The 13,001-nt window shown below is 28.0% G+C and overlaps 2 protein-coding genes across 2 annotated transcripts; both read left to right on the top strand.

The window, feature by feature from the left end:
• Nucleotides 1–5,221: 5,221 nt before the first annotated feature.
• LOC114189948 (ubiquitin-conjugating enzyme E2 28-like) lies at nucleotides 5,222–9,903 on the top strand. The gene is made up of 4 exons (XM_028078676.1): nucleotides 5,222–5,274; nucleotides 6,546–6,633; nucleotides 9,318–9,445; nucleotides 9,517–9,903. Exons 2-4 carry the CDS (start codon nucleotides 6,564–6,566, stop codon nucleotides 9,763–9,765), a joined length of 447 nt encoding a protein of 148 aa, XP_027934477.1. The 5' UTR covers nucleotides 5,222–5,274; nucleotides 6,546–6,563; the 3' UTR covers nucleotides 9,766–9,903.
• A 1,167-nt stretch (nucleotides 9,904–11,070) lies between these two features.
• On the top strand, nucleotides 11,071–12,977 carry LOC114190678 (gibberellin-regulated protein 9-like). The gene is made up of 4 exons (XM_028079654.1): nucleotides 11,071–11,581; nucleotides 11,950–12,003; nucleotides 12,122–12,182; nucleotides 12,610–12,977. Exons 1-4 carry the CDS (start codon nucleotides 11,537–11,539, stop codon nucleotides 12,789–12,791), a joined length of 342 nt encoding a protein of 113 aa, XP_027935455.1. The 5' UTR covers nucleotides 11,071–11,536; the 3' UTR covers nucleotides 12,792–12,977.
• The last annotated feature ends 24 nt before the right edge of the window (nucleotides 12,978–13,001 follow it).

Consider the following 13,001-nt stretch of genomic DNA (forward strand, 5'->3'; position numbering starts at 1 on the left):
ACCAATTTTAGATTTTAGAAGTGGAACATACTGTTTTGGAAAGTCCAACTCGTAGTTACAAAGGAAGAAGTTTCAAATTGCACTCTATTAAAAATTTTATGGATTGTAATAGGAAATTTTTTTTTTCTTTCTTAATGTCAACCTTGTTCATTTGTAAGGTTTATTCATAAGGTACTTTCAGGAGTGATTCATGATTTTCGTAGTTTAAGTTTGTATATTAGGAAAGTCAATTGACAAATTTTGGAAAGTTGAAAGGTACATTTTATAATTTCTAAAAGGGTTAAATATGTTTTTGGTCTCTTAACTTTCAGTGAATTTTGGAATTAGTCCATTTTGAAACTTTGGACCAATTTAGTCATTCATCTTTCGGAATACGTGGATTTAGTCCTTTTAATCAAATTTTGTTAGGTTTATTTGACATTTCAAGCGTGTTTCACAATAGTATTTGACTTAACATTAAAGCAAAGATGTGTCAAACAGTATAAACAACTCAAATACAATCCTAAAATGCGTACGAAACATCAAATAAACCTAACAAAATTTGATTAAAATGACTAAATTCACGTATTCCGAAAGATGAAGGACTAAATTGATCCAAAGTTTCAAAATAGACTAATTCCAAAATTCACTGATAATTAAGGGACCAAAAACATAGTTAACCCTTTCTAAAATATATTTTAACAGTTCTGCAATGGTCAATTTGAAAGTGTGTTATGGGTAATGAAATGTAGGAATTATTTTCTACACGTTTAGATCCAAAGATGTAATGTCGTAAAGCTTTCTTAATGGACTTTTTTATCTTTACTTAAAATTCGTGGAAGTTTCTATACTAACATATGAAATTAATAATTATCATTTATAATTTAAAATAATTAAAAAATATTTAATGTCTTTACAAAATGTAAATAGTCTATACGTATCTTTAACTTATATGGTTATGGAATTTCAACTATCCAAATATTATGAGAGTTCCTGAAAATAAAAGCAATTACATCATTTGATTTTAAATGCAATTGAATTTAATCTTTAAAATTTCAATAATAGATTATAAACATAAGAAAATATTAAAATAAAAATTAGTCATACTTAAAAAAGAAAAAAAAAATGTAGTTATCTTCTCTTAAGTTATGCTAAAGAAAAAAAGAAGATGTAGTTATCTTCTCTTTAAGTTATACTAAATATAATTTATATTCTTTCTAATTTTAAAACAAACACTCATCTTCTTATATTTTTAATAACACAATAATTGAAATAATATTGTGGTTGAGTAGAGTTATATAACATTATAATGAATTATATCATAATATGTGTATAATAACATTTAGCTTATATAAGTTTAAAATACGATTTTTTTTATTTCTTTTAAGATTACATGATAAAACAAAAATATTCTTTAATTAGTAAGTCACTCTTTGTTCTGAGAATGACTTACAAACAAACATCATTTTTTAAAAGAGACTAACTTTCTTAATTAAAGAGTTTACAAATTTTGACATTTTCTAAGATAAATGATTTGGAGTTATTTGAGGATCAATATTTAATATTACATGCTTAATGTTGCATGTAATGTAAAATATTTTATAGTTGGATCACTAATTGTTATATTAGGTTTTGAGAATGACTTACAAACAAAAAGTGTTTGAATGATAGAATTATAAACTTAATAAAGAATATTTACAATAAAGATCACTTCTTAAAAGAGAATAACTTTTCTAATTAAAGAGTTTACAAGTTTTGTCATCTTCTAAGAATCTAATATAAATGATTTGGTGTTACCTTAGAATCAATATTTTATATTACATGTAATGTAAAATATTTTATAGTTGGATCACTAATTGTTATATTAGGTTGTATAAATACTTTTATATCATTCTTCAATATGATTGTTGAATTAGTTGTAAAACTCATTTTTTTTTCTATTTTAGTCCGATGATTTCAAAACTTTTGAGAAGCGATTTTCATAAATTAAAATTTGTTTACATTGATCATAAAGTTTTCCCTACAACTCTATTGTGTTAAAACAATTTTAGTTAAAGATTAATATAGAAACACCTCTTTACTCATTTCCTTGTTGAAAATTAGCTTGCATAAAAACTAATTCAAGTTTTCATTTTCTAAACATTCAAAATCTAAGTGAAGTGATCTTGTCTAAATTTTTGTTTTCGTTTGTTGTGATCTAAGTTTTGTTTATCAAGGTTATCAAGATAAGTTTGTGGAAGAGTTACATAAGTGTGCAAGCAGTGGCGGATTTTGACCAAAAGTGTTGGAGGAGCCAAAGTAATATAATTTTAAGATCATTAGATTCGATCATTAGTATAATATGCTTCAAAAAATGACTTCTCTAACTGAACATTTTTTATCATTAATATAATGTTTCAAAATATGTGAAAAGGTAGAATCTATCTTGTTTTAGTCAATAATTTCATTTTCATCACTCTTAAATGATTAATTTATTCTTCCATTCTTTATCAATATACCTTTTTTTGTAAATAATACTAAAACATAATTGATCATAATCTAATAAAAAATTAAGACACATAATTATTAAAAGAAAAATATATTCATTATTACTAATACATAATACATTATTATTTTTTTCTATATTCATAAAAATATACAAAAAGCTCACGAGATAAAAAAAATAATGTGTTCATTATCAAGTAAGACAAGAGACGGGAAATGAAGAGGATAAATGATAAATATAATGAGTTTATGTCTAACTTTTTTTTCTTTAAAAACAAAAGGATGACATATGAGAGTGATAAATTATTACAATTTGTGAAAAATTAAAAAGACAATAAAAAGGAAAATAAAAATTATGTTAATAACTATTTGGTTTAATTACTTTTTGATTCATGATTTCCTTTAAAAATTGGTCCTCAAATTTTTTTTAATCTCAATTTGATCTCGATTTTTGAAAAATTGATGTAATTCAATCTTTTATGATAAATTTCGCAAAATTCTTTGAAACAGGTCAATGATTTGTTCATTAAAATTGAAACTCTTAATATGAATGATTTGCTTTATTGGTGTAATTAATCTAATCCTAGTGCCAATTTTTAAATAAAAAACAGGAACCAAAAGAGAAATTAAATGTGAATATTTTTATTTTTTTATTATATTTAATTTTATATTTTATTATATATTTAAATTAAATATTTTTTTTTATTTTTATTATATTTAATTTTATGTTTTATTAATTTATTAATTTTTAATATACATTGCCTACAATTTAAAAAAATTTAAAAATTTTATAAATTATATATATATATATATATATATTATATATATATATATATATATATATATATATATATATATATATATATATATATATATATATATAACTCAAAAAAAAATCAAAATTTTGGGGAGGGGGGCACCCTGCCCCCAAATAGGTCCGCCCTGGGTGCAAGGGTCTTGTAGGATTCAAAATCTTGTCATTGTTTCTATTTTTTCTTGTTTTTCTTATAGTGGTTGTGTAAAATTTTGATTATAATGAATTAGCTTGGTTAAGATGATAAAGTAATTGAATGTAATTTTCTTAAGAAGGTGAACCAATATAAAATTGTTGTATTTTTTTTTCTAGTTTCTTTTAAGTTCGTTCGCCAAATTTAAGTTAAATTAGCTCAACATTTTAAAATTTGTTTTAAGAAACTTTATGCTGAATACTTTGATTCGAAGAAATATTTGTTTTTCTATAAAAATGATAATTGAAGTTTTGTTTCTAAGTTCAATTACTCCTCCCCCTCTTAAACTCAACTTACTTTCTCAACACTAAATACATTAACTAAATACATTGATCACACAAATATCAAATATCAAATGTTCAAACAAGAAATAAGTAATTATAAAAAATGATCAATAAGAACTATATAAGCACATATAATCCACACTTTCAAAGCATTAGTTAGGCTTTAGTGTATATAGGCTAACTACAACATAAGTATCTACAAAACAAAAATTAAAATTGACCAAATAAAATAACCATCTAATAATAAAAATGATTAAATGTTAACCTTGGAAGATAGGTGCATATCATTAAATGTAGTCTATTAGATACTTTGACTCGACACTATGGGTGTGTTCAGATTGCATTTAGAAAAATTAAGTTGGTTGAATGAAATTGAAGATTTCATCCAACGGAAAAACTTTATGGTTTTACTTTGAAAACAATTCACGTTTGGAACTCAATGAAACAGAACAAAAATTTGTCAAACATCATTTGTGATTTTCAATACAAAGTAAACTTGGGTTTGGATTCCCAAACTGAAAACCAAACACACACTATATGTTCCCGTATGCTACAAAATGTACAAATCCTACCAAATCTTTTTCCTTTTTTCTATAAACATTATTTCATTTAAACAAATATAACATGATCATTGAGAACATAATCACATAGTCTTTTTTTTTCCCTCAAAATCGCTTATTACTTTTCATTTCATTCAATAGACTTTCAATTTTTCCTACACAACCTTTAAATGTGTGAAATATTTGGATCGTTGTTTGAATTGATACACTTTTATGTAGTAATCTCTCTAATCCCCACTTGATGAATTTATCAAATCGTTTTATTTCATGCATTTTTGTGAACATTATACTCTTTCCTGTAAAGGAAGAAATTAAATTAACGATCTAAAACATGTTATTCCACAATATTATACCTCATAGATAACATCTTTAGTATTATAATCGACCCGTCAACCAAAATTAAAATTATTATTCTCACATTTTCATCAATCATGTCATCCATAATCATTTTTATGTTTAATAACTTAATAATTTTTAGCTTTAAGAACTTACAATGCATAAGTCAATTTAAATTTAAATGACAAACTGAAGTTAACGAAATTTATTGTTGATTTTTTAATATATTTTATTTACTAATGTGAGTGACAATTGAGATCGTGAACTATGTATTGATTATTGTAAGCTAATAGTGATGATTTAAAATACTTATTTCATGATTAATGTTTTATTAATTTAATCTTTGTCAGATAGGAGGACAATTGAGCGTAAGTGTCAAGTATAAAATATTAATTATTAGTTACTTATTAATTATACATTATATTATATCCCGAAGAGAATAAAATAATGTAGAAGAAAAAAAAGTGCGAAATTTTTAATTAATTAATTATTTTGCTCCCTCACGTGCATGGCAAGCATAGCATTAGCACGGAAGATTATATAAGGAATAGCCTCAAAGACTCACTCTTCCACTCCTCAACGCTTTCTCATCGCTGATCAAACTTCAAACCCTAGGATTTCAAGGTATCTCACACTCCTTTCGATAATCTTCATTTTTCTTATCTCGTTTCTTTCTCTCTGCAACGTTTCCTCTTCGCGTTTGCTTTGCTTGATCGTATTATCGCGCTGGTCTAATTTGATTTTTCCGATTTTAGGGTTGATTTCGTTTTTGTTTTTTTTTTATTTTGTTGATTTTCTTTCTTTGTTGCTGTTTGACAGCGGGACTTGTAGTTTTTTGTTTTTTGTTTTCCTTTTACTCGTTTGTGTGCTTAGAGATATGTTTTATGTTGCTGTGCACTCAGTAATCCGTGTGCAAACCACTTATGGTTTAAATCCTGGGTTTCACTTATTCTTGTTGTTGTTATTTTTAATGTGGTGAAATCTTTTGGTTGGTTGTGATTTAAGTCATAGTTTTTTGTACTCGTCATGTTTTGGCTGAAAATTGACTTCATGTTTTTCTGTTGCAAAGTCTTTCGCTGTGTAGTCAAATCAGTTTGATCAAATCAGAGTGAAATCATATTTTGGTTTCTGTGATATTTCCCCCGAGGGTAGATGCGATTTCCTTGAATTGGCTATTGTGCTAATGCTATCATAGGGGTTCCCTTTTTTTGTGATATTTTATATCAGTTAATGTTTCGTTTTTGTGCATTGAAGAAGGTTGTTAATACGTCGTCCCCTCCTTTCGAAAAGAATTGCCACTTTAGATGTTTTGCTTGTTTCAAATTGTCTGATATTTTAGAACATCAAACCAATCAAACATGTTTTTTTTAATCAAATAGCTTCTCTGCTTGTGAGGTTCCCCAGACCCAACTCCTCATGCTATAGGCATCCCATTTCTGTTTTCTTCTTATTGTTGTCTCATGGCATTTTCACTATTTCGAAGGATAAAAACGTTAATGGAGTAAAATGGTAGCCATCGTAGTTATGTTTCCTGACAACTTAAGGTAGTATTGTTTCCTTACAGCTGAAGTTATTTTACCTGTCAAACTTGTATCTATTATTCTGCATGGTGTTTGATTCGAAATGAACTTTTTATCTTGTGTTAAATCCTTTTGATATAGTCTACGTGATTTGAAAAAAGAAAAAAAAAACTGCAATGAACCATTTTATTTATTGTCTGTTTGTATTACCTTCATAAGTTGTAAATTGAATTAGTTTTTATTCTCGGTCCTCATGGTTTTTATTCATTCTGTTTTTGAAACTGAGGAAGATGTAATTTAAATGCATTTATGTTTATATTGGTTCACAAATTGCCCCAAAAGGTAAACGAAGCCTGAAATTTATCTTAAATGTAGGTGCACTGTACACTTGTGATGGCTTCGAAACGCATTACTAAGGAGTTGAAGGATTTGCAGAAGGACCCTCCTGTTTCCTGCAGTGCTGGTTTGTTTGCCTGAGATTCTCTCTGTTGTTTACTTTCCCCTTTCTCCATCGCTTTATCACCCTTGGGTGTCTTATTGTTTAATCCTGTTGTTTAATAATTCAGAATGATCTGTACCTATAACCCTTGTGTGTCTCCTTTTTCATGAGTAGAAATGCTTTTCTTGTGTTGTCTTTTGACTCTAATCTAATTTGTTTTTTCTTCTATCTTATTTGTCATTTCGTTCCGTGGCTTCTAAACTTGCTTATAATAGCTCTGTACTGATTTGAAGTGTTTTCTTGTATACACTATTTACTTCTCATCTTAGTCTATTATCTTCTAATTTATTTGTTATTTTATAACATAAATTGTCACTATTAAACAGGCCTTATAGTTATCAAAAATGATTTAAAGTGGTTAATTAATTAGGAAAAAGCAGTTATGGTGCTACCATACCTCAATGATGTGGTGTTTTTTTGTGCATGCTGCCTTTTGCTAGCTGCCAAATTATTTTATGATGCCATCCACCTCTTTTATTTTTATTCATTTTAGGGCTATTTCATTGTCGGGCTTCATTTCTTCATTTCGTTTTGTTCTTCCTCTTGCTGGCAATTTGAATGATAGCGCCCAGAGCTCTGGCAAATGTTTTCGTGACCACCTCTTTCTTTTTCTCTGCATGTTCTTTCTGTTCACTTCTTTTTTGTTTGTCTATTACTGCGAGTGCCTGATCTTTCTTTGTCAATTACGATTTTCTTTTTCGTATTTTCTGTTATTTCTTCATTTCTCTTTTCTGTTTCAGTGTTTCTGCAACATTGATATCTTGTTCTTGTTGTGTTTATTCTGTTCTGTTATTTTCTTCATTTTTCTGTTTCTGTTATTTTTTAACACAATTTTTTTCTCTGTTTTCTAACTTTTTTCGATTAAATCTATAATGTTGTTTCCAATCCTTCTCCCTTCTAGGACAATGTTAAGCAAAAATAAAAGTCAAGCATACTCTGCTTTTTAATTTTTTTATACTCTTTATTTTAGTTATATGTGTGTGTTTGTGTTGCCTGTCTGTCATGGCTTCTGCCCCAGGCCACCATGCCATTTGCTTTGTGTATGTGGCAGAGTTTTGGCCTGCTGTTATCCACCATTATAACATTGGTCATATCTGGACAAGGAAATTGATATTTTGTTTTAAGTGAATAAAGGATACAATGATGGAAAGTTTAATGGTAGGAATATGGATTCAAATTTAATCTAGAGAAAAAGAAAACTATTCCAACCTATCTTTCTTACACAAAATCACTCCTATTTGATAAATATAAAAACCATACTCTTAAACCTTAAACCTTTATTTTTTAAATGGAAATGAATAAAATCCCCTTTTACAGATTTTGACTAGTTTCATAAAATCCCTTCCATTTCTTAAACATTATACATTTTCCCCTTTTTGATGCTCTATATTGAAAGATTGAAATTATTAATCGCAAGGATTGATTCAGAATATTATTATAAGAAATTCAGTAGCTTAATCATACAATTATCAAAAACTTAATCATTTGAATTGTTACTAATAAAAATAGTAATAGTAATAAAATGAAAAAAGTTATATTATTCATTATTGAATTCTCGACATTAATTTTGGTGTATTATATTTTTTTACAATTCTTGACTAAGTTAATATTAATTTTTTATTACAAAAATTAAAATAAGCCTTTTTCTTTTCTATATAAAATGGTAATTTTTTTATTAATTATTTTTTAACTTTTATTTGAAAAATTTTCATTTTTTTTACAATAATAGAGGGATTTAATTGCAATGTTATAAAATAGAACATTCTCTTTGTAATGTTTAAGAAAAAGAATGATTTTGTATCAAAGTTATTTATTAAGAGCATATACTATGGTGATGATGAGTAGTGGAGCAGAGCAGCCACTGGCCACTATTTGGCCATTGTAGTGCTGTTGTTTAGTGTTGCGACCACTATAGCAGATTGGATTAGCGGCCGGTCATGTATAGTATGGCTTCTGTGTGCATCCCAGGCTTCTCTCCTGAGATTTTTGGCTAGGACCTTCTCAACCCAATCCTTATTCATGTTTAATTTTTTTCCCCTTTTCTTTTTCATTTGTTTTGTATTGTTCGTGTTCATTCTTTGTGTGTGCAAAGATATGTTTTTTTTCCTTTGTTCATTCTTTTTCGTTCAAATTTTGCACTCTGTTTATTTTTTTTGTTAATTACAATTATTTCATGAACTGACTTTTTTTTTTTCAGTATATTTGCATATAATTAGTATTAATTCAGTAGCATGTATAATGTGTGTATACAAAACACTATTTGAGCTTGAGAACTATAATGAAACGGGTTCTATAATATGAATTTTTTTGGTCAATTTTATGAAGAAAGATTATGGGTATAGATGCATGTTTATAAAATAAGAGAGCAAATGCCTAGCGAATAGAGAAGGATGCTATTACAGAATGAATAAGAATTAGAGGTTTGGTTGAGAGTAACGGAAGCTATATGCAGATTTGAATTGATTATGATGTTTTGGTCACAGCTTCATGTAGGAACACCAACAGCCAAATGCCTTGTTTGTATGTATAAAATGTAAATGACATAAATAACGTTATATGTAGTTATTTATCTGTATCAAATGCACCTAAAGCTATATTATTTCTATGGGAAGGCTATCACGAATCTTGTATATTCCGTTATTTTTCAGGCCCTGTTGGTGATGACATGTTTCATTGGCAAGCTACTATCATGGGTCCAGCAGACAGCCCTTATGCTGGAGGTGTATTCCTGGTGACCATTCACTTCCCACCGGATTATCCGTTTAAGCCACCAAAGGTAAGACTATTAACTAGGCCTAAATTTGTTATGTGATACTGAATATTTAGAATGTTGGTTTTGTATTGTAGGTTTCGTTCCGAACGAAGGTATTTCACCCTAACATAAACAGCAATGGAAGTATCTGTTTGGACATTCTGAAAGAGCAGTGGAGTCCTGCACTAACAGTTTCGAAGGTGCTATTGTCAATATGCTCTCTGCTGACAGATCCGAACCCAGATGATCCTTTGGTGCCTGATATTGCTCACATGTACAAGACAGACAGAGCAAAGTACGAGAGCACTGCCCGTTCTTGGACTCAGAAATACGCCATGAGTTAGAACAACATATTATGCTTCTGGGGATCCCTTTTCTGTCGTCGGTACATATAATACATATATAGTGCCTTCTGCTTTCATCTTATAATAATTAAAACCCCGGAAACACTTTTTACCTATTAATATTTTGCCTTTTCTTTTCCGCTTCTTTTTATTTTTTATTTTTTTTAAACTATTTTTCAAAACATATATTTCGAATATCTCGGAATGGAACATGTGGAATCCGGAAAGCTAAGACTTCAGCTGGATGAGGAAAAGAGGTGTGAATGCATTCACATTTGCAAATGGAAAATTATATCATCAAACTGAGAAATAACATATAAAATGATTTCAAATAAATTTATAATATATAAATGGGTAAATCTTATCTTATAATTCACTTTTGTAAAGTTGATTTAGATTTATACTTCTTAACAAAAGGAGACAAAAACAATTGCAAACTTGAACCATAAAGATAGAATTGGTCTATGCACGTATTTTTTGTTTCCAAAATTGAATTCCATTTAGTGTTGTTGGAAGTTTTTTCCTTAGCTAAACCTTGAAAATATCAACTTTGTTTCCATTTAATTTCTCTGAAAATAGTTTTTCATTATCTTTCGGATTTGAAGAGGTTGGTGATATTTCCTGTTGTGATCAAATTGGATAGTTAATTTGAAGAATTGATTACCTAAATTATGCAGTGATGACATGTCTTGCACTTGACTAATTTGAATTTCTAATTATTATCTTTCATAATTGTTGAATTTTCTATTATATTTTAAATGTATGTCTAAGAAATTATGTCTTCATACATGAACATCAACAAATGATGATAACGACCTGAAATAGTTTGCCAATTTTAAACTACATTTTCATGTTTAGTTGTTGTTTTCTCCAATACGGTAACGTAACTACTCATATTATTCGAAAATTTAAACACATAATTTTCAAATCTTAATAATAAGTATGTCACAGTTAAATTACTCTTAAATTGCAAAATTTCACTATTGAACGAAATTATCAATATACTATACAATTAAGTTAATAAGTATATTCAAATAGTATAAATATTGAACGAAATTGCAAAACACTAACAATTTAAATCAATAAACACTTCATTTTTAATTCAATTTCATTTTAATAATATTAATTAATTCAATTTAACATATTTTTAATTTTCATGTACATACTATTCCATAGCCTATATAAATAACTTAATTATTTTACATTAATTTGTTTATTTAATTAGTTATTTAGTTTTACTAACATAAACTTTTCGCTCAAATTCTCTTTTCTTTAAAAAAGGAGAACAAATATCAATTGTGTCTCCCCAAAGATTTCTAAGTGGTGACAAAACTGATGTCATAATTCAACTTCTTGAGAGTTCTAATATGCTATCTTATAGTAAATTTTGTTTGGTTCTTTAACTAGCTGGGAAAAAATATCACTTCATGTTTTCTTTTTCTTCTGTTACTTAGCTATACTGTTCTTATTCACACTAAGGATTGCAGATAAAATTTTGGTGAGAAGCAGAGTGGGGACCAATGTCTCTGAATTTTTCTCGTGATCTGATATGCAGCTAAAGCATCGCACAGCTGTGCACTCAGTATAATAACCAATAAAACCAAAAATGAAGAAAGCTTCCAAAATAGCTCATTTTTTAAAGCACTCATCATCTCAATCCTGTGAATTTGCTTTTATCAGTTCCTTCTAAAGTCTTCTAAGTGATAAAGCTAAAACTACCTAAACAATGCACATATAAATTCACCTCTTCTTCACTTCATCCCACCAAAACATGGATTTCAGACTCTTCATTCTTGCTCTTCTTCTACTACTACAGGTACACACTATTTGTATACAATCTCAGTTCTGCTTGGATTTTTAGGAGAATATTACAGGAAGATTTTGTCAAAAATCTCCACCAAAGATAAAGATAAATTTATAATCAATACAAATTTTACTTCACATTCCGGTTCAGTAGAATTATGTTAGACTTAAATTTACTGTAAGAGATTCACTAGTTATGTGTTATTTGTATAAAATAACATGATAGCATTTTGTTGTATTTTGTAAGTTTCTTCTTTTTTTATATGTTATTGAATTTTATTGAGACTTTTAATTCATATTTTTATTTTTATTTTTAAATTGAAAGTGTATTTTACAAAAGTTGAGATGATTAGTACCTTGGTGTGTAATTTCTCATTCCAGGCTTTTGCAGAAGCTTCCTCCAACAGCACCGGAGTGGCCAGTTTTCTTCAAAATGTGAGTCTATCATTTCTTTGATTCGTTAATGCATGCATGTAAATGAGTTGATACATTATACATTACTTGTTTTTCTTCATTTTGTAAACTATCTACTAAGATTGTGTTTTGGTTACAGACATATGGAGGAAGTAAGAATGTGGATCTCAAGAACAAACATTTCCATCTCCACAAAATCAGTAAGTTGTTTCATTTTTTTTTTCTTTTTAATATATAATTTTCAGTTTGTAGTTATTTGGAGGAATGCAAAATTGGGAATGGTTTAATGTAAAATGGTAAAAAAAAAAAAAATATGCATTCAAAACACAAAACACAATTTCTCATCTTGTTCGACCAATTGTTTTCATTTTGTCCATATATTATCTTCAATCTGAAATTGCATACAAATGTATCTTCATTCCAAAATTATCACTGTGGTAATTGATGTTGTTATAGATGAGTAGACTTATAAGTGATGATTAATTCACCTTTTAAATCATAATCCTCGTCTCTATGATATATTTCTTTGGAAGAATTAATAGTAATAAATTTCCATAATTTAATTTATAATTGAATAATTATTGATGTAATTAATTATATGTTAAATGATTTGTTTGGTGTAAGTAGATTGCAAGTATGAATGTTCTCGAAGATGCAGCAAAGCATTGAAAAGAAAGAGATGCAAAAGAGCATGTAAGTCATGTTGTGAGAGATGTGGGTGTGTGCCACCTGGGACCTATGGCCATAAAAATCTTTGTCCTTGTTATGCACGCCTCAAGACTCACGGGAATAAGCCTAAGTGCCCTTAAAATTATTTCGAATTCATTTCAATGTTTATGATCGATTCAGTGTATTTCGAATAAAATGTCGCAGTAGTTTACTGTTCTGTAATTTCGTTCTGTCTTTTGTGACAGATTTCTTTTGTTTCTTTTCTGTTTTTCGTTATATATATAAACAAGAAAATTGGTTATTCCGTCAACTTTTACCTTGCATTACCTACAGTGTGAAACATAAGATTT

This window comes from Vigna unguiculata, chromosome 7 (assembly GCF_004118075.2).
Source record: "Vigna unguiculata cultivar IT97K-499-35 chromosome 7, ASM411807v1, whole genome shotgun sequence".
Classification (NCBI taxonomy): Eukaryota; Viridiplantae; Streptophyta; class Magnoliopsida; order Fabales; family Fabaceae; genus Vigna; species Vigna unguiculata.

Coding starts and splice junctions, on each gene's coding strand:
- LOC114189948 (XM_028078676.1), top strand. CDS start 6,564: ATGGCTTCGAAACGCATTACTAAGGAGTTGAAGGATTTGCAGAAGGAC. Junction 6,634..9,317: donor TCCTGTTTCCTGCAGTGCTG/GTTTGTTTGCCT, acceptor GTTATTTTTCAG/GCCCTGTTGGTGATGACATG. Junction 9,446..9,516: donor ATCCGTTTAAGCCACCAAAG/GTAAGACTATTA, acceptor TTTGTATTGTAG/GTTTCGTTCCGAACGAAGGT.
- LOC114190678 (XM_028079654.1), top strand. CDS start 11,537: ATGGATTTCAGACTCTTCATTCTTGCTCTTCTTCTACTACTACAG. Junction 11,582..11,949: donor CTCTTCTTCTACTACTACAG/GTACACACTATT, acceptor TTCTCATTCCAG/GCTTTTGCAGAAGCTTCCTC. Junction 12,004..12,121: donor TGGCCAGTTTTCTTCAAAAT/GTGAGTCTATCA, acceptor TTTTGGTTACAG/ACATATGGAGGAAGTAAGAA.